The following is a 23,102-nucleotide window of genomic DNA, read 5'->3' as shown; positions in this document are numbered from 1 at the left end:
GTGGTCCCAAGTACAAATGTCAATAATTTGGAAGATGATGGGCCATCAGAAATTTAGAAAAGACATGGTTTTACAGCCAAAATGTAATGCTTCTTATTTATGTAATAACATCATAGTTTTAATTTATTTTTTAATTTATGCTGAGATTTTTGTGCCTGTAACAGTTGTTACCAAGGTAACCTCTGAAGTTATCATTATTCCTCAGGAAAGACACCTGCAGGATTTTGTCCTGGTAACTTAACTTTCTCTTGCCTTTGGATCACTTACTCACTGGAAATGCTTCAAGTTCTTTATCAGGTTTGTTTTTCAATATCATTTCTATGTGTTTTATTACTCCTGAGAGCTTGTAATCTAATATTAGATTCACTTAACTTGCTTCCTTCAAGAAAGGAACCCAAAAGATCCAAGTGGTGTAGAATTTGGACATTAATACATTGTGATTTGAGATTTGAATACATTCTTGCTGGGCCCACATAATTAATATTGGTTAGCCAAAATAACATGGTTTTTGCATTTCATAAATTCATTTTCATAGCAGAAGTTTAGAGGGCCAATATTCTTCCCTTTTTTAAGTTCCTTAATGACTTTTGCACTTATTTTTGGATAAAATTGATGTTGTGGAATGATTATCATTAAGTCAGCTGACTCCAAATCATGTTTTTCTGGTGGAACTTGAAATTCACAAGGATTCCCTGATTGATTTCCAGCCCATAAGTGTGTTTAAAAAAGCTAAACTTACTATTTTTTTTAAAATGACATTTGTGTAATGGATATAACAGTATTGTTTCTTAGAATATTCATTCATCATACTTTTTTTTCTATATTATAAGCATATAAATATACTTCAGGTGAACTTCAATTCAAAAAACCATAAAAGTATAAAATACCTTGATAGATAATCCACATATTTCTCAGTCTTTAATGAATTTTAGATTAAAAAGCATAATTTTTGTTTTTATTAATTTCTTTTTTAAGAAATAAAGAGTCTTTGACTCTCCTGTCCACCTTGCATGTGATGGGCTATTTCAGGTTTTGCAGAGTTGATACGAGAGAGCCAATTTTTTACAGCCAACGTGGTGATACAATCAGGGCACTTAGAGGTTTACCTGTATAACCAGGAGCACAGAGGCAGAGGCATCCACCTGTTCTGTTGACACAATTTTCTCCATTAGGACAAGGTGAGATTTCAAATTTATTTATATCCAGTTCACAAAAAGATCCATGATACCCAGGTCCACAATTACATAAAAATCTAGAGAAAAAATGAGAAATAAAATAGGATTTGATTATATACATAATTCATATGTGTATATTAAACATCAGACTTTTAATATAAATAAATGGTAATATTTCCATTTCATTTATTTAGGAAAGTAACCTATAATGAAAAAGCTTATGAAAAGAAATATAGTATATACACATATGACTGAAACATGCTGTACACCAGAAATTAACACTGCTCAATAGAAGAAAATGGGAAGTGAGAAAAAGTGAAAGAAAAAAAAGAATATATCAAAGCTAGCACGCTCATTGAGGGCTTCTGGAATGTTGTTTCTAGTAAAGTATGTGAAAGGAATCTGTGTTTTTGAATAGATATTTTAAAACAATTTTGCCAATTAAAATGATTTCTGAAGATGCTTTATATATTAAAAAACAAAAATATAATTTCTTTGTTGGTTGGAAGCCTTGGGAGTTCCCCAAGAGAAATTTGAAACTGGCCCTGCACACAGAGAGCACGAAGAAACCAAAGAAAGAGACACACAGACCAGCCCAGACTGGTAGGTGACAAGTTTAATAAGCAAGGGCACTTACATACGAGGCTTTTCTTGGGCGCCACAAGATGAATAGATCTCTGCTTATCAGAATCTTAAGTTTATACAGAGGCCTTACTAAGGTTCAATAGCACATTATTATCTGAGGCTGCATACTCGCTGTGCTCCTAGCATGTGGGTGGTGGGTGGAGTGCACATTTCAAGGATGGGGAGGGGTTAGGAACCTCTCACTACCCTGGTCCAGCTCCTGAGTCAACCAAGGTCGAGTCTTCTTTATGACCTTCTCCAACAATCTTCTAGATATTTTTCTCCTTGAAAGTTCTTTATGTGGGAAATTTTTTTTTAAATGAACGTGTTTGGGTAAATAATTACTAGAACTTTGATAAATACTACTGAGCTTAATACTGTACCTAGAATCATTTCATTATTGTGTAAATATAATCTTTAACTGTATTTTGTGTTGAAAATTAAAGATTAATCTCCATGTGGGTTGAATGACTATTTTTCCTGATATTAAATCACTCCTGGTTAACTTCAAAAAAAATCCTTTTATCAAAAATAATTTCATTAGTGCTTAATCATACTGACAGATGTTGGAGAAATTGGATGTTAGTCAATGATTAGATGTCAGACTCAAAGTATCATGAACTTCAAGAGGGAGTGACTCAAAAGCCTTGTCATGGAGAATGGTTTCCAGAAACTTCATCTGAACCCCTTTTCAATGTCCAGTTGTCCCCTCTTTAGCTTGTACATCGATGACTCTGAGTTGCTGAGTTCAGATTTGTCCTTGACTTTTCTTTGGAAGTGTTTCTTTGTTCCTACATGAATTTCTTTCTATTGATTCAGACCCTGTGTCATTTGATTCTTGACTTCTGTCCTTTACAGTCTAAGCTTTGGCAGCTATATACATGGGCACATGAGGCTGAATCACCCTGAATTTATTCTCAGTCTGTTCTTGGATATTGTGCTCAACATATCTGTGTTTAAACACCTAGTTAGTCTGTATCTATTTGCCCAGAGGTAGAAGACCAATCCTCTTGAGATGTAATTGTGACACATTTTAGTTCTGCATATATGAAATAGTATCAGTAAAAGCAACAGCCAAATAATTGATGATAAAACCAATAGAAAATGTTAAGAAAAAGATAAAAGAGATAAGATAATTTAGTGTTCCCTAATTTAACTTCTATATTCACAGAAAAATACTAATGAAAACATGGAACTAATTTCTATAGATTAAGTTGAGAGAAAAGTACACTTAATAAAACAAACTTTACATCATTGTGTTTATTTCCCCTCTTGCAGATGTCTAGGGAAAAAAAAAAAGTTTCACCAAGTTTCTTTGCAATGCTTTGGGCAGATTTTTATTCTGATTTTTTGAAGAAACTCTTTCAATTTTGACATAATTGTAATTTCAATGAAAACAGCCAACATAACCAGGAATCTCAGAAGCACAAGCTCCTCACACACCACATACTAAATGACTGCGTGCTAGACATTGGTCATGTACCCAGATCCAAGGGTAAATAAGCCTGACCTTGCTTTTGAAGGTCTCAGAGAGAAGTTAGGGACAGAAAAACTTTTACCTGTTATTCATTAAGAAAGAGTAGAATCTTTGCAATCTTTGGACAGAAGGCATTAAAATTGCATGTGCAATGTCCTGTGGGTGTAAGAAAGAACTGTACTTCTCAGGATCTCACCATGTGGCCAGGGAAATGACTGTAATCACTTTTTTAGGGTGATGTTAATCCAATTACTGTGACTCTTTGCAGTTATGTTCAAATAGGAAAAACTTTCTCCATCTCCACTGTCTCACTAGTATCTTTCAATCCAGTGCAAGATCATGAAAAGAATCTTTTAAATGTTTACTAAAATCAAGTTATGCTTGCTAATGATACTGTCCTTGATTGCTGTTCCCTGTTCTCAGTGAATCCATGATGATTTCAGGGGGTGACAGAGTTGGAGTTGGGCAGAGTGTTCTCAGATGTGGCAGTAAAAATTAGGACCAGTAAATGATTTTTTTCATACTGATGGGTTTGAAAATGTTATATTACTACAAAATACATAAGCTAATGACTTTGACCTCAATTTAGACATTTGTTGCACGTATTAGGACAGCTCTATCATATTTCCAGGAGTTGGAAAATCTACTTTCTCATCTGGAATGTTGAATATTAGAAATTATTTTGGGACATCTTTCTTCTCAATGATAGATTTATAATAATGACTACTGACTTTCTCAATCTAATCTAAATAACAATTTATTCATTAAATTTATAAAATTTCCTCTCTATTTCTCTCGTTTTGAAAATGAGGAAATATCCTTATCCCTTACCTTTTGCCACCCAAATTTTATTTTCTGTGATTACAGAAAGATTCCTGAGTGACTTCATAATCAAATCAATACCCTAGATCTGAAACTTTCAACCGTCTTAAAACTGGAGATGTTCTCGATTGATGGTCTAAATTGAATCAATCATCTACACAATTTGCCAAATGGTGCATTTCTGACTCATCATTTATTCAACATTTCCTAGACGACATTTGATTGTTAGGAAGAGCTTTTCATTTTCTTTCATTCATTTATTCATTTGGTCATTTATTCAGTTATTGATTGTAGCTATATGGATTCATGATTTTTATTTTATTCAATGAGTCAAAACTATTATAATTATACTATATACAATATTATTATATATTACATTAATATTATTATTATAAAACTATTGTTATTTATTTTAATCCTCAATATGTCTGAGATTTGAATACTGAGAACCTCTTCAAGCTGTCTCTTGTATCCTTTTGACTTACCTCCATCATTCTTTGAGCACTTTCTTACTTTCTAGTGCAAGTTTACCTTATATAGTTCCTGTCCTATATGTGAAATCAGCCATTTCTCCAAGGAACCCTGGCTCCTTTAAGTGAAGAGTGCTATTTGGAATCAAGATAAGTGTGTGTATACACACACACACACACACATATACTTGTATTTATTTAACTGTGTGTCTGTATATGCATATGCACACATATATGTCCATTTCTATATCTTGGTATATGCTTGTGTGTATATATATTATAAACACTAACCTGTTAATTCATGGATTCATACTAACACCTCATTTCTAATTTGACATAATAGGGTTGATTTTTAGCTTAGCCAATTTCTATATCTATACTCCTTTTCTCTAACAATAAGAAACTTTGCTTTCATTATTTTAAATGTACATTTTTTACTCCTCCATTAGTTAATGTAAAAATTTTCATGTTCTCTGTCTTGTTATGGTGAAGATGTGGGATTTGTTTAGTTTTTTCATTGACATATAATTGGCTTACAATATTATATTAGCTTCAGGTATACAAAATAGTGATTACATATTTTATATAAAATAATCAGCATGATAAGTCTAATTACCATTTGTCACCATACAAAGTTACTACAATATTGTTGGCTACATTGCCTTGGCTGTACGTTACGTCCCTGTGACTTGTTTATTTTTATAATTGGAAGTTGGTACCTCTTAGTCCCCTTTACCTGTTTCATTTATCCTCTCACCCCTCACCCCTCTGGAAATAACCAATTTGATCTCTGTATCTTTGAGATATCACCTCACACCTGTCAGAACAGCTTTTATTGAAATAGAAGAAATAAGTATTGTCAAGGATGTGGAGAAAAGGGAACCCTTGTGCACTACCAATAGGAATGTAAATTGGTACAGCTGCTATGGAAAAGAATATGGAGGTTCCTCAAAAAAATTAAAAAAAAAAAAAAAAACTACCATAGGATCCAGAAATTCCATTTCTGGGTATTTGCCCAAAGAAAAGGAAAACACTAATTCGAAAAGATACATGCACCCCAATGTTCATAGCAGCATTATTTACAATAGCCAAGATGTGGAACAACCTAAGTATCCATCAACAGATGAATGGATAAAGAAGATGTGAAAAATACACACACACACACACACACACACACACACAATGGAATATTACTCAGACATAAAAAAGAAGGAAATCCTGCCATTTGCAACAACATGGATGAACCCAGAGGCTATCATACTAAGTGAAGTCAGTCACCCAGAGAAAGACAAATACCATGAGTTTATTTATATGTGGAATCTATAAAAACAAAACAAATGAACAAACACAACAAAACAGAGGTAGTTTTAATTTTTATTTGTCTGTATAATCATTTTGAGAATGTATGTACGTATTTTTTTCTTACCCAGAATTCTCCTCTGCTTACTTTTCAATTCTAGTTACCAACTGAATTTTAACTTTGAGTCCTTCTGTAGTTTTATTACTAAAAGTTATATTCATTTATTACACAATGTTAGGGAATATTTCTAAGAAAATTAAATCTTGATTCCGGAATAGAGCTTCTACCTAGAATCTCTGTGTTTAATCTTTCCTAGGAAAATTAAAACATGCATGTGCTCTCTCTTCCTCCATCCCTCCCCTCCCCCACTCACTCTCTCTCTCTCTCTCTCTCTCTCTCTCTCTCTCTCTCTTCCCTTCCCCTTCTACCCCCTTCTACCTCTCAAATCGGAGAGGCAGGCACAGCACTTCACACTCCCGACTCATTCTCTCTGCACCTACCCTGGCCCCTCAAAACATTTAAAAAATGAAAGTGCATGGTTGTTTCTGAAAGGATCCCCACCAGATGTCTCCTCCTACTGGCCTCTGGTTAAAGTACCATGAACCCTCCTTCAGCAGTACTGTATTTTTTCTTCCATCATCACCTTCTTTATGCAGATCACATCTACCTAGGTTAAGGGGAAAATAACACAAGATAAACTTGTTTTTATTAATCCCTTAAGTGACCCATTTAATTTTATAGTAGTTATTACACTGTATACTAAAAGTCGCTAAAACATTTCTTCCTTTCAGTGAAAGTTTTTTCAACAAATTTTAAAACAGAAACATGCATATGTTAAAATATCCTATCTCAATGAAAACATTAAGACCATGAAATATGTAATATATTTTTAATGAAATAGAAGTTTCTAATTTAAAGACAAGATTTTTATTTCAAAAGTTTCAGTGGAATTAAACGTTAATAGGTTGTCAAGGTTTTGAACGTTTTTGTTCAAATTTCTTTTAATTTGATGGTGATCTAAAACTTTTTAGTTAGATTTTCAACATACTTTTTCAACCACTAAAATACTTTTTAACAGGTAACTGCTGAAGAAAATTCAATACATTAAAATAGAGATTAGGAAGAGTAACTGTAATTTATATGAGGTGATACTGCCATAATGAAAAAAGATGGAAGAATGCAAGATAATCATAGGAGCTTACAGCCCTAAGATGAACTCCTATTTTACATTATTCTTTTTTCTTGTTTTCATCTTATTTCAGATGAGAAAGGAATTAATAGGTAGAGAAATTGTTTTTATGCTTCTAGAAAGCTGAGTTATCTTAAAATATAGCCACTATACTGATTAAATCATATTATAAGATCCAAAACAATACAGATTTTTTAATGAGAGCTTTGATTTAAAAATGTTTTTGTAGTATTAAGATTTGATTTATATTTCTTTCAATAGATTTTTTTATGAAAACAGTCAAATACTAAAATAAGACTATAAAATGTTCCTGGTAAAACTTTATGATTAGAACTTCTTAGCCTATGTTATAGCAATTTTGTGAGAATATATAATACATTTTAATGAAATTTATACTGCTTTCTTGTGACACTAAATCTGCATTCCTGAACTACAATTCTTTGTAAGCACTGAAGTTTCTTAATCAGAACATGAACAATCTAATTTATGTTTGCAACATGGTTTACATTAACATTATATGAAGTTAAATAAATACTGTAGATAGTATTTTAAAATTTTTAATTAGTTGTATGATGTGATGTAAATTTTATTATCTGTTCTTTTCTAATTTTTCGTTTTTTAATAGATACAGACATATTTAAGTATACAAATAAATATAATAAAAAGTAAATACAGTACTTTGCACATGGAAAAGCTATCAAATTTATATTAATCTAAGAGGATACTGAATATGCTATCATATGCATAGTTTATTTTGTGTGTTTCAATTTATCTTCTTTAAGATGCTGTAATTTGAGGGGTTGTACCTTTTGCATACCTCAAGCAAAAAGTAAAAAATAAACCAACCCTTTCTACCCAATATATTTTCTCCACAGAGTGATTATCTTTAAAATAGTCTTTGTATATCATTATTATTATTATAATTTTAGTACATTTTGGCACAGATTTAATCTGAAATAACGGTGCTATTGCAAAGTGTTCACTAGAATAAAAATAATTCTGGATTAATATCTGATTTCTAGGCAAAGATTTAAAGGAGAATGTGCAGATTTTTGTTTTTTAGTTAAATGTATATTAACCAATTGTTTCAACTGTGTTAACAGTAGAGGACTGTTAAACTCATGACTATCACTCACTGACTGGTCACGATATTATTTTTGATAATGAGATGGCTATGATAATCACACCAGCCAGGACTTTGGAAAATTTTCTTTTCTGTATTTTTTTAAATGAACCTGCCCCTGTTACTCTAATTGTTCTGGTGACTTCTCTGTTTAGTTACAGATTTTCAGTAGACTGATATTATTTTTAGTGACCTAAGTGTACTGATGACTGTGACTTATAAAGACTGTAGTTCAGTTGGGTAACAAACATATTATCAAGTGTCAGAAAATGTCAATTCCAGTGTGCAGCTTTGCAGTGGCTTTGTAAAGAATTGGAGCTATCATCTACATGCCATCCTATCTCAAGGAATTAATCTTTAAATGATGTCATTAGGTTTAAGTATTAACTGTTTCAGCCCTCAGTTTCAATAACCAAGAGGACAGAATAAATTAAAAACACTGATATAACCAGGCAGTGAATTTCTCATGCTTCAGTCTGTGTATTTTCTGTGGATCTATTTTCCAGTGGCTAAGGCTGTCTCCTGGTTAGCTGAGAGCCTTGTTTATCTTAAATCTTTCCCACTCTTCTTCCTGGCCAGAGCTTTAATATGGGCAGAGAGAGCTTATTTGCACCACACTTTCAAGCTTGACCATGATTCTCTTTCTGGACAGTGATCTAGAGGAAGGGTGCTATTTCTGAACCTAGAGCTTAAGAGGTTTTACATGTTTCCACTCATCCTCCGGAACCCCTGCCATTCCACAAAAAAGAACTTGCTAGTACACAGAAGATGACGGGCATCTGAAGTGGAGCCATTTCAGCTGACATAACAGACTTGCAAACATGCCTCCCCATCAGCTACATCCCAGAGAAACCTGGATGAACCCAACTTGTATTAGCCAAATGTCAGAAGACCACAGATATGAAAATAATAATAAAAGATTGTTATTTTTAACCACCGAGTTTCCAGGTTTTCTGCTAACAGAACAAACACGCTCAATATTCCAGAGAGATTAAGATTTAATTATAAAGGTCAGAATTTTAAATATTTTAAAAGGAAATATAAGAAACATCTTTCTATCCTAGGGCAAACATTTTCAAACACGATTGAAAAAGCTCAACATATGCAAACTAACCGATGAATTCGATTACATTAAAAATAAGTTTTAGTACTCAGACTCTTCATAAAGAAGGTGAACTGTCAAGCCACAAGCAGTAGAAGCTGTTTTCAGTAGTACAGGCAACTACCAACAGGAGTGGTGATTAGAATACATAAAGATTCTTACAAATCAATAAGAAGGAGGCATTAATGGGCAGATGCCCTAAACAGGCATTTCCAGAAAGGAAAAGTGAAATATCTTGAAATGTATGAAAAAGTGCTCAGCCTGATAAATCATCATGGGAATACAGAGACAAACCACAAGGAAGTATAATTTACACACACAGCAGATAAGCCCAAATGGAACATTTTGACAATGCAAACAGGAACATTTATTCACTTCTGTTGAGACTGTGAATATTTCATTTTCAAAATGAACTGGAAAAAAATAAAAACATGATACCAGTAAATGTGAAAGTGTCTACCCAATGGTCCAACTATTCTCTGGGTATGAAACCTACAGTGACACTGATACATGTGTATTTGGAGAAATATTTGAAAAACTTAACAGCATTATTATTTGTAAGAAAGAAGAGGTGAATAACCCAAATACCCACAACCAGGAGAATGATCAGTGGTGTTGGCATCTATTTAAATAGAGTACTCTACAATAGTTAAAAATGAGCGGCAGATACACGATCTAACAGATAATGAGGGAATGTCATGTCAACAAAATGAATTGTTTCAGAAGACTGTATGCAATATTTTTCCAATTATACTAATATGAAAACTAAAGAGTGTTTTGTTCAGGCCTATTTACAAATAGTTAATTAAGCACACAAAAGGCAAGGACAGTAAACAAATTCAGGATATTCGTATAATTGGGTGGAAGATGGAGGAGAACTTGAGGACAAGCCCAAGACTACCAGCAACATCAATAATGTTCTGCTTCTTAAGCTGAATTATAGGTACATGTGTGCTCACTTTATTATTTGTTACACTCTAAATACAAAATAATTGATTCAGAAAAAATGTCCCCTCTAACATGTTTGTCAGATCCACACAGATTCCATTGTTTTTGCAAGGGTTAGAGAAACACTCATTAGTTTCACTTTCACACAGAGGTCCAGAAAAGCCAGGTCTGCAAACACACCTTTTAAACAACAAATTGAGGAGAGAGAAAAATTTAAAGCCAAATAATCATAGCATGGCAAATTGTTAGTCATCTGAAGTGGTGTTCAATTTCTCAAAACTGACATTATAAATATGCACATATCTAGATCCATCTAGATGCATGAACATGTATCCAGATTTGTGTTTTGTTTTTTGTTTTTATCTACCTGGAATTGTTGAGCCCATCTTTACAGTCACCGTAATTCTGACAAGGAAGGGAGAGGCACTCACTCATGGTAATTTCACAGTATTCACCCTTAAAACCTGAAAGGAGAGAAGAGATGGGTACAGATCAGCCATCTTCACCTTCGAGTGGGAAAATCAGAATCAGCAGTAAAGAGTCTGGAGAATATGCTCATAATGGAAGTTAACAAAAAAAAAAAAAAAAAAGAAGAGGAAACACCTCATCTCTGGCTTCTCATACAACTCGATTTCACATCATGTATGAATAAAATTATGCTAGATTCTAATTAATGAGTTCAAATGAAAGAATCAAGGATGGAACGCTTTCCTAAATCTTCTGTGGACACAAAGTTGTTGCTAATGTTGCTGTTGTTTTAAGGACTTTGTGAGTTTTTGAACAGAAATAATTGAAATGATCTGGAAAGCAAATGAATTAATGGGATGACAAATCTTAAAGTAAAATTGAGCTTCAATGATCAAATTTATTCAAGGCGGTTAGCAGATGAGGCAAATTATTTAATTGCTTTTCATATCCAAGTGATTCAAAGAAAACAAGTTATTTTGATTCCGAGCTAAATAATCACTCATCCATTTAAACTCATGCCAGTTATATTTTTAAAAAACAAAGAATAAAAGTAAATTATACAGACTTATGAAAGAGGCAGCTGTAATTATTTCAATACATTTGTGTCAGAAAAAAATCAGCATATTTCTATCATAAATACATTACATATTTTAATATTTATGATGACTGTTGAAACAATTATTTCCATGGTTATATAGTAACTAGGTATAGCAGCATATTTATACTCATTTTTGTTGCTGATATTTTTTCTATACCAGTTAGAAAATATAAGAAGCAAGAGGATTTTCCTTTTTCTTATTTTTTCAGTGTTATAACTAAGCACCAAATCGTTGAAGTGACATTATAATGTGTATGTCTACTCAGATCTTTTAACTTGAGGAACATAATCACATTCAAGTTACTCTAAGAAAACTTTACTAATGGCCCATATGTAGATGGGTGTTGGAGCTAAGTCTCTGAATGGGAGGGTGGTCTAGCTCCCTATGAATGGCCGTCTTCCTCCCGTAGGATATTCTCATAGAGTTTCTCCTTCTTATTTTTTATGCAGATATCTCTTCATGTTTAAAGTTTCAAATCCTTTGTAATACTGACATGTGGATGGCAAGCACATCGTCCCTTGTCTCTAACTCTGTATCATGACCTTTTAGCTTCAGCACCTACTGCTGAGCAGAAAACTCTCTCCGCGTTTCCTCACTCCGATTTCCAAGCAAGAACCTGGAACTGGCTTGCTTTATCCTTTCACATCACTTATGCCACCAACCACTGCCATTCTCCGTGGCATCTGCTGTCAGGTCAAGATCCAAACCCACTTCCAGTTAGAGTTTGGGAAGTTGATACAAAGTCTTGTGAAATCCAGCTGCCTCGTTAGCAGAAGATAATGTCAAAACCTGAAATTACTTAATCCAAATGGAGACAAAGAAAGTACAGATACAAAAAGTAGAAAACCAATAGCAAGATGATTTATTTACAGCCATATAGAACAATATTTACATTAAATATGATTTAAAAACACTTCAATAAAAAGGCAGAAACAAACTAATACTGGGAGTAAAGGGGTGGGAAGGGATAGATTGGGGGTTTGAAATTTGCACCTCTTGGGAGTGATGGAAGTCTTAGGTATCTTGATTGTGGTGGTGACTTCATGGGTGTATACATCTATCAAAATTCATCAAATTTTACATCTGAAATATGTGTAGTTTACTGTACAGAAATTATACCACAATAAAATTGTTTAAAAATTTAAAAAAGAACATAAAAATAAAATTAAATAACAGAACCTACTACATGATATCTTAAAAAAAAATTCCCTTTAAATATGGAGACAATGATACGCTAAAAGTAGAAGGATGGGACACAGATGCCCCTTGAAACAGTAATGGGAAACCTGAGTGCTTATGTGACTGACAGACCAGGCAGTCTTCTGGCTGAGCATTGGGATTAATTTATCCTATTTTTTTCTTACTTAATTATCGAATCCTTCAAGTTAAACTCTGAAGTTGCATGCTTGTAATTTCATTCAGGCACTAGATATTGCATCCTCAGCATTAAGAGCAAATCTTGTTATTGGAAATGAGTCATTTCCAAGTGAATATGGGTCTCCTCATTTTAGGTGACCAAATTATTACCCCAATGGGCTTCAACACAATTCACCAATCATTGCTGTTATAAATTACAAATGTCATAGGACAGTTATAAATAACACAATAAGCTATAAGATCTCTTACTGTAGTTGATTTTTTTTACATGTTAAAGATTTAGAAACTTGGAGGTATTTCACATTTCTGACTTTTAGCACGACTAGCTTTCTCTGGGAGAAGGGCATTTTGACATTAAGTTGTATCTTAGAAATGTTTTTTCGAGGCACTGGAACTCGGGGATGCTGGCTAGCTGGAGGAGTGCCAGAGTGTCTCCCTGAGTTCAGCTGGGCTGATGAATCAGAACATTCAGGACCTGGGAACTGGGACAGCTCACAGGATGACCGTGTTTTTCCATGATTTTGCCTTACTCATTTAGTTTGACATTTCTGAGATGGAGCTTTGTCACCAACTAGCAACATATGTCAATGGTCTGCGGAAATGAGATTGCTGAAATGGAGCAGGCACTGGGAGGAAAAATAAAGTTGATGTGGATTGCACTTAAAATAAGCCAAAGTTTTGCTGAGAAAGTTTAAGTTTGGGGGATTTAAAGGAGCAAAATGTATACATACTTAGTCTCAAACTAAATTTTCCCTAGTCCTTGGTGTTAAAAGTTGATATATATTCATGTGACGGGTACATTTTTTGAATATATGCAGTAACAGCTAAAAGTCTGTCAAAACTCAAAGAACAGTGAATTAATTCTACACTGTTCCCCTGCTGTTTATCTCTATCCAGAACTATTCAGCAGACTCTATTTTATTAACTGCAATAGAGTTCTTCACACACAAAGAATGAGAAATTCTCAAAGTTTCTCTTGATCTTTTTCTTACAGTGTTTTGCCTATGATCTTCATAGCAGATGCACATGACTGGTTAATAAATAATATTTTAACATTGAAATTAGTTACTAAAACTACTGCTCCAATCCAGAAACTAAATCAATGTAGATTATAGGTATAATTTTTTAAAATCTCAGTATATTCTCATTTACAACAAATGTAGCTTCTTTGATACCTCATTCTCTGGAAGGGATGCAATAGAACAGCACACTAACAATAGATAAGTTTTCATAAAACCTTTTTTTCAAAAGCATTATATCATTCCGGGCTATATCTTGACAACTCCTACATTAGAAGTAATATCATTTGGAGTAATTAAAAATGAAGTAAATAGTGAAACACAAGGGTGTATCTTTTATGTATTCAAAAAAGGTAGTGTAGAACCATACATTTTAAAGTAATAAAAAAAAAGGATTAAAATAATTTATCTTTAAAGCATTAGAAAGGCATTATTTTTATTTCTTCTTAGTTAAAATTTTAATTTCCCTAGACCTTAGATTTTAAAACTTTATGAAAACAAACAAACAAAAAAAGAGAACTTTCTCCTTTTGGCAGTTGGAAAATATTTAAAATTATTGTTTTCTTTTTATTTTAAAACAGTACAATACAAATATCAATATTTTCTTTAAAATTAGAGAAAAAATTGCAGATTTAACTCTAAAAACGATGATATATAAAAAGATAGAACTAATGTTTTCAATAGGCTCTAATAAGCTTTTATTTTTACATGATTTGAAAGTAAGCTCTTAGAAAATGAGTATAAAAGCTATTATTTTTACATGTAATAAACATTTGACATGTTTTAAAGCTAATTGGCAACAACACATATTTTCCTTGAAGAATTTTCCCAGTATAAATTTCCACAGCTATTTAAACCTAATAGAGATACACTACTACATGAGCACATGTTTTTAATTGTCAGAAGGAGTAATTTTTAATTTAGACACACCATTCTAACAAGTGACACATTTATTTGGTGCTCAAAATGATGCACCTCAGGTAATCTGGCATTACCGTAATGACAGTATATATACGGAAGTAATAGCGTTTAAATGCAATTGCTCCCCTCCTCCTGTACTACAAATCTATCAGGCTTAGAATTCCCATTGTAAATCAATAGCACACATAAATGATCTGATGCTTCCCTTCACTACAACATGTTGCTTTCCACCTTTTAATCCTTTGTAAAGTTCATTTAAAGAAACTATTGGCTCCTTTCACCTTGGAGACATATGGATGAAGTGGTTGCATTGGGAAAATAAGTCCTTTGAATTAAATTAGAAGTATTTGATAGGATGATATTCTTGCCTATAAACTTAGAAATAATTCAAAGTAGAAAGATAACGCTTCTTAGAGAAGATTAGAAAAAAGATATATTTTAAGCATGCAATGCTTTTAGATCTCTCATATACACACACACATGCTAGTACAGAGACTGCCGTGTGCTCTACACACGGACTTTGGTGTGTATTTTGTCCAAAGTCACCTTTCCCCCTGTAACCCTCCTGTCATTTTTATACTCCATTTCTACCTGAAGTTGAACTCAGTTTATTTAACCTCTCCTTAATTAGCGCTTTCCCTTCACAGTATCCATTGAACATTACTCTTGATCACATACAGTACAAACAGAAAACACCAACTTTGATAAGAAATGGGATGTTTGGGAAACCTAACTGGGAAGGATACCAGGGAGTTTTCAGAACTGAGGAGTGTAAACAAAAAATACTGCAGACCACATCAGTAAACAAAGAAGGCTGAAGCCATCAAGTCATCAGCGGCTGCCCCACCCCCCAGGGAAGACAAGCCTGCAGCCCAGGTTCTGCAGCCACTCACAATGGTGCACCCTGAGGGGATTCAGAATAAGAAAGGACAGGATCCTGGCCTTAGATAGCTAGGTGCTTGTCAAAGGAATGAATTCAATGAGCCCAAATGTTTGCTTCCTCCCATAAATAGAAAAGCACTGAATTCTTTAACTTGAGATGCCTGGTTTTCTTTAGTTAACAAGTAATCTTTTAATGTTCCAACTACCTGGTCTTTGTTGTAAAACTCCTATATATCCTGGCTCTTCTCCTACCTCTTTGGAGCAGTCCCTCAGAGTGATCTGAGAGGCTGCCATCCCGGGCTCCAAGGGGTTGGAGTCCTCAGAAATGTCTGCCGAATAAAACATAACTTTAAATTTTTAGGTTGTGCATTTATTTCAGTTGGCAAGAGAAAACTACAGGAGCTGCCAGGACAAGTTTGTTCACAACCCTTTCTCTCCTCCTGCACTTTGATCTCCATGTGAAGGAAGCACTGTGTTGCCTTCACCAACGGAAACACTGGCAGAAAGAGAAAGCTCTCGGCACCTATTCCAGGACGGGGCTCTGCGTGGCACTATCCCAGGCCCATGCTCACGCCTGGATCGGCCATAATTGCCAGAGGGCTGGGGTCTGCTATGTGTCTTAGCTTGAGTTCTTCCAAAATAAGAATTGAGATAAGTGATTTGCATACAAATTATTGAGATCCCAGGGATTATTGCAAGGCAGTGGGGGAAATACAAGAGGGCAGGGATTGGCTGAATGAGAAGGTTATGGCTGTGGGCAACTAAGGCTCCAGGCTGCTGGGACGTCTCTTAGGGATCACGTGCACCAGAACTCAGAGTTGTCACAGTCAGCAAGAAATCCGGGTACGCACCCTCAGATCCTCTTTGCTTGTGCGTGTCTCTGTCATAAATGGGAAAGTTCTTACAGCATCGTATTTTATTGGTTAGTTAACTTATGTGCCTCTTCCTTGAACTTTAAAAGCTTTGAGAGCATGTTGTTGCCATGTTTAATTTCTCCAGGACCTGTCTCAAGACTTGACACATGGTAGGAAATCAATACATGTTTACTGAATCAGTTAATAAAGAATAAACCTAAAGAATTTAGATTTCTAGAATACTACCAACATGTCTTGCAAGACTGATGTGTGTTGTGTACAGAGAACAGTTTATTTAGAAAGGCAAAAAAGCATTATATGTACTATAAAATAAATGTTGAGATGTGTAAATTGATTGCACACTAAATCATCAAAGCTAACACCATTCGGGGTGCTGAAAATAATTCCCATTTGTTTCCAAGAATCCTATAAAATTACATTTATCTTTCTGTGCACTATTTTTATGTTTATTAAAACACTGATTTTTCAATCAAGTTGTTTAAATAAATAGGGTTATATATAAAACAAACGTGTATTGAATTATTCCTGCTAAATGTTACTCTGCCTACTTATTTTCCACTAGAAGTTGTTCAATGTTCATAGAGACCAAATTAACTCACCTCAGTTCTAATCAGAAGGCAGAAGCATTGCCCTTACTTTCTTTTGCAAAACATGTTCACCGGAGTTCTGGTGTTTTACTCTGGAGTTGACCTTGCACCAAAATAGATCAGATTGTTTTGACTCTAAGCTTCAATCACACTAACCAAAGTATATTACCTGCTGAGCAATCGATTTGGCGTGAGTCAAAAAACCAGTTATTCCGTTCGCTGGTTCTTCAGGGTAAATTTTAATACCATTTATAATTCAGTTGTCTAGTAGTTAGTCACATCATTCTAGCTCTAGGATTTTATTTATACTCATATTTACATTATGATAAAATTTAGGGATTGACTAAAAATTGTGAACAGCATTTCAGAATTATGTCTATGCTAAACTCCCAGACTTTAAGCCTTCAGTCACTTTTACCAAGAACCTGCCATATTCTATTCATTTGAAAAACACCAGCAACTTGCAAAGAGTTCCAGTGCTGCTTCCAAACTCTAAAATGTTAAGACGTGGGATTCTTTGTGGTTTTAAATTTCAGTATTTTTAAAAATGGAATTAGATTAGAACATTTTCTTTAAAAAGTGACATAATGGCTTTGACAAAGACCTTATTTTAAATAACAGCTATTCAAGTAACTTAGGGCACAGTGTCTAAAACTTTCCATAGTCAACCTCTTTTGAAAACTCTAGGTTAGTGTTTTACAGGAATGTTGCAGACTTTAGTTTTGATCTGCTACAGAGGTTGAAAGGCTATATTAATTAAGTAAACCTTTTTAGAGTAGTTAAGAGATTTACAGTAACTCACTCCTACAATTTTTAAGTTTAAAAACGTATTTTCAATTTCAGATATATACATAGATATTCATGAAATCAAATAGTTTAGAAATGATATGCACTTCCAACATCTCTTTGTGCCAATTAACAACTGGAAAGGTATAAACACAGGGTTCACTGTGCCCACCTGTCACTCTACTCAAAGCACTGATTTGAGGAATCTTATTTCTCTAAAGTCTTGTGTAGAATGATGACGTTCCAAGAAAAAAATAATCGATTTTGCTCACACACTATGGTGAAATCTAAATTGTCCCCAAGATATTTTTTTAGGTGCTTATGAGGACAGGAATCTTATTACTAGTTGTTAGGTGGTGAGAAGCCTTTATGATATCTCTGAATTAATTTTTCCCTCATCCCACAACAGGAAAGGAATCTCGCTAGATTATATGTATATAGAATATATATATTAAATGAATTTAATTTATGAATTGAAGTATCAAAAATATTCTGATTTGAAAAAAATACCTATCTTACAGAAAATTATTTCTGATGAAAAAAGAGGAGGTTTTATTTAAATTGAGGAAATATTCTACTGCCTCCCAATAAATATTTATCGATTACTTATTTTCTGAGAATATAGTAGCAGGGTAAGTAAAGCACCATGGAATAATTCTGCTGAATAAATCAGCTCTTCTGCTGCTATTGAATTTTTTTTTGCAAAATTTCATTCTCAATCTTTATTAAAAGGAAAAGTATTCTATTATCTACTTCATAATTACTGGAGTTTCAGGGCATCAGCGCTCCCCTCACATTTTATGCTCACTCTGTTTCCTCCCTCATTCCTGAAAACATCTATTAGTATGCTCTGTATGCCCCTGTTACATACTCTATAAATCCCATGTCATTTTTACAAAAAACAATGACTAATGGCTTTTCAAATTCTATTTCTAATCCCTCAGAAAGCCCAGAAGTTTCTGTCCTGTACACAAGTTCACGGACCTGCCTTTGTATCATTATAACCGATTACCTTAAATCCTCAGGAAGTTTTAGAATTTAGAATCAAAGGGAAATTTCTTTGATTAAGATAACTAGTTAACGGATGCAGTCTACATCGGCCTTCTTGGACAGAAGGCTACACAAGCATTGCCCCTATCTTTAAAGGACCCTGTTCTAGTAGAGCCAGTACGAGGAAAGAGACATGAGCCCATAAGCTTATCATTAGAAAACAAATAGACCTCCAAACACAATGTGGTTTTTATATTATGCTTCTGACACATTCCAGTCATGCTGGAACCCTACCACATGCCAGTTGCATGGCAGAAGCATTCCTGCTGAAGATGGCAGTAGCTCGAACATGGCCAGCGGAGCAGGAGCAGTAAACATTTCCTCTCACTTCATCTGAATTACCTAGACCTCTCTCAGTTACATTTGAAGAGATCCCAATCAACTGTCTTTAGTGATATTCAATTAAATTACTGGTGGATATGACCCAGAAAGCCAGACTCAGCCTGGCTTCCTGTGTGTCTGGGGATCAGGGGCTCCTTTGAGCTGCCCAGCCTCTGACATAGGCTCTCTCCTACAGTACACAGTAGCAGCTGCAGTCACATGATACTAGGTTAGCAATCTACACAGAAAGAAGTGATGTGTCTAGATGAGTCCAGCGGAAAAGATACAGTGAAGCATTTGATTACCATAGATTACACCTATGCCCGTTTCTTTTTTTTTTTTTCCTTTAGTTCATAATGCTTTATTCTTAAAAACAATATTATAAAATCTGGTGAAAAATAGCCTCTATTAGTATCATCATTATCACGAGATATTTTCTATTCTTCTTCTAGTTATTATCATTATTAGATTATTTTCTATATTTTATTATATTATTTCTACTTTTCTCAAACTTTCCTAATAAGAGAGTTATAGTGAACAGGAGAAGTAAATATCGAGGTGCAAAGACAGGAAGCAGGGTTGACTGTGTGCCTGGGGTAACAGATCTTTCCAGGTTGCCCATTTCAGCACCTGAAACTCACCAAATTATGGTGATCTTCCAGGATAAGTGACTTGATTGTGAATCTCACTAATACAGCTTAAGAAAACGCATTGTGAAGATGAAAAATACCCAAACTTTATCACCCAGGATCACTCTCTGATGGACTAATATTTTGTGAGATTTTATGCCATTTTTTACCCTTTTCTGTGAGTGAGAGTGGGGAATAGATGGCTAGATTTTAAAAAATATTTTTCTTGTGAAATATTGCAAACATAAGACATGAGAGTATAGAATGTAACATAATCCTACCATAAAGCTGTACAAACCTTGACTTACGTCACACTCGCTATTATCTGTATAACTGGAGTCCCTTTCCTGGGAACACCTATGCCCATTTCTAAGTGCTGTTGTGAGGACCACTACATGGACAAGATTATTCAGGGAAGACAAACTGTCAACAAAGACTAAGAGAGGATTTCCGAAAGAAAGAAAGAAAACAAAACAGAGCCAAAGCTACAAAGTCTCACCTTTCGCCCTTTCCTCCATGCTGTTTACCTTAACTTTTTAGATAATTTCCCTTGTTTGTTTATATTACCTGAATTTGGCGTCAGATAGTCGCCTGTATATAACTTTTCTCTCACCCCTTCTTAAGAAGCCACCAGCCTGCAGGGACAAAACCAAACAAACCAAAAAAAAAAAAAAAAAAAAAAAAAATAAAATAAAACATTAAAACAAATATAAACTCTTACCTTCTCTACAAACACAAGAATGACTTCCTTCTACCAAAGCCAAGCACGTTGAGTTGTTTTGGCAAGGATCACTGAGTGGATCGCAGGGGTTATGGTGCTGATGGCAGAATTTTCCAGTATAGAAGGGTGGGCAGAGGCACACAAATTGTCCAGGGATGGAAGATTCATGACAAAGAGCTCCATTCATGCACGGGTCAGAGTCACATTCATTTATTTCTTCACTACAGTTTTGTCCAGTCCATCCAGATGCACATTCACACCTGAAATAAAATTTTTAGAAATATGAACTATTCTGTTTCAAATATGTTCTTCACATTTTCAGTGTAATTATTCCACGGATGTATGTATGATATTTTCTCATTTATATAAAGATTAATAAACTATACATATTTTAAAAATATTATTTGCCTAATTTTCCGAGACAACTTAATGTATATTTTGGCCAAACTGACAGCATTGGCTGAAATAAGATTTAAGAAATATTTGGTAAACTTTTCACATAGTTAGGCCGCTGAGACATATCTGAGATCAACATTGCTACTGATTACAAATTTTAGCAATTATTGAGCTGAATTACCAGTTGAGAATATTTCCTCAATCATCTGTTTTATGTAAATTAATTTTTGCAGATGGGATCATTGTTTATAAGCCTGAGATGATATTTAATTCAATGTCTTTAACAACATGTGATTCTCAAAATCACCAGAGTACATGTAAAAAGGAGCTCCTTTATGTTAAGCAGCTGTTTTTCTTTCAGTTTTTGTCTGCTTTAAAACATCTTTTCTATTAATATTTGAATAATGTAGAAAGTGGGAGAGAAAGCAAAAAAATAAAAAGTAAAGCAATTGGATGCTGTCTGTACATCACAGACTGCAGCTCAATCTAACCCTCAGCCATCCAGCATCTGTCATTCTCTTGACATTTTTGACTTCAGAGAGCACTTTACCCAAATATTTTCCATCAAATTGGGCTAGTTTTGCTCTTAAGAGCAGGAGAATTTTAGCAGGGCAGGAAAAAAAGGTTTTCCTCATACAGCATTATTCAAATGAGGGAAATGGACAGGTGATAACGCAACCTGAGTATTGTGACCATTGTCGATCAGCTGGGCGAGTGAAGGCAATGTTATGGCATGGGTAGGTTCAGAGAGAGAGTCTGTGTCAGCCTTTGGCAAGCAGAGCTCAGGATGGTGAGTAATGCACTGCTGCGCAAGCAACACAACGTGAACAAAGCACGGGAGATATTAGAAGAATTATTTTTGGAAATAATTTGTTACCCTATTTATGTCTAAATAAAATATGCATCTCAGCAATGAGTATTCCTTCAGTTTCTAGTGGTACTTTTCATTTGTCAAGTCACATCATATTTTATAACTGTCAAATATATTATCCAATTTGATACTTTAACTTTGAAATAAGTAGAAGAGCTATTCTTAGCCTCACTTCACTAATAAATTAGATATTTAAGATAACTTTAAAAATATTACATTGTCAAAAGATCTAACTTGTTCATGATAAGCAATATCTCGCTTCAAACAAAAGAAAAGGAAAGGAGGGAGGAAGGCAGAAAGAAAGAAAGAAGAAAGGAAGGAAAGGAGAGAAAGAAAGAAAGAGAAAAGGAAATTGCCTCATTTGCAGTGTGAAAGAGCTGGGAACACCAAGACCCTTCTGTGTTAATAAACACACAGAGAGAGAATACCAACACAGTGAGGAGGGAGTTTCAGCTGGGAGTTGAAACTGAATTCTAAGTAGAAATAGTTGCCATTGAAACAAATACTAAAATAAATAGTGGGTAAGATGATTTTAGGCAAGATTGACTAATGATGTATTTATTAGTTCAATAAAATTAAACCCAGTATAAAAAAAAATATAACAACTGGATTCTACAGCTCATTTTTTTTTTAAATTTGGTAATGTGCAGAAAAATTGCTACTATGCAAATTGAATATTTCTTTGTAAGCTCTTTTCGCACAAAGGCCAACTTACAACTGAAATAATTCGCAGCTTTGAAATATGAAAATCTATTTTGAATATATTTCCCTTAAGAACGAGTAAAAAGACTTGACATTTTAATTTTTTTCCTGAAAAAAAAATGACATTATTTTGGTGCCTATCCATCCTCGTGTGCCTAGACAGTCCTGGCTGAGGCCTATTGATTTAGTATAATTATTTACAGGGTACCTTTTTATAATAGAAAAGAACAAATCTGACTCCATATGAGATCTGGACATAATGTATGTTGAAAATATTATAAATATTGATTAATATAAGATCTTTGGCTAAAATCCATTGACTTAACTGAATTCTTTCATTTGGGAAATTGAGGGCTAGAAAGCTTAATGAAATTGATAATCTCAGAGAAATGCTGTAAAGATTAAACGAGATAATGAATAAAAAGTGTATAAAAGCCTAAATCAACAATGCCTAGCAACCCACAGTGGTTACTAGGTGCTATCTCAGAATTTTAAAGATCATTTGTTACCCCATTTATGCCTGAATGTAGTATATATCTCAATAATGAGTACGGCTTCAATTTCTAGTGGTAATTTTCACTTGTCCAATCACATCATATTTTAAAACTTTAAAACTGTCAAGTGTATTATCCAAGTTGACACTTCCAAAACAACTTTGAAATAAGTAG

General features: G+C 34.1%; 1 protein-coding gene across 1 annotated transcript in view; it reads right to left on the bottom strand.

The window, feature by feature from the left end:
- EYS (eyes shut homolog) overlaps positions 1-23,102 on the bottom strand; it is a 1,185,765-nt gene that overhangs the window by 759,264 nt on the left and 403,399 nt on the right. Inside the window, 4 exon segments of the mRNA XM_032484469.1 lie at positions 1,107-1,252; positions 10,303-10,410; positions 10,598-10,694; positions 20,466-20,725. Coding sequence (XP_032340360.1) covers positions 1,107-1,252; positions 10,303-10,410; positions 10,598-10,694; positions 20,466-20,725 — 611 coding nt within the window.

This window comes from Camelus ferus, chromosome 8, assembly GCF_009834535.1.
Source record: "Camelus ferus isolate YT-003-E chromosome 8, BCGSAC_Cfer_1.0, whole genome shotgun sequence".
In the NCBI taxonomy this organism is placed as follows: domain Eukaryota; kingdom Metazoa; phylum Chordata; class Mammalia; order Artiodactyla; family Camelidae; genus Camelus; species Camelus ferus.
Note: the sequence above shows the minus strand (reverse complement) of the source record. Positions and strands in the feature narration are given on the sequence as shown.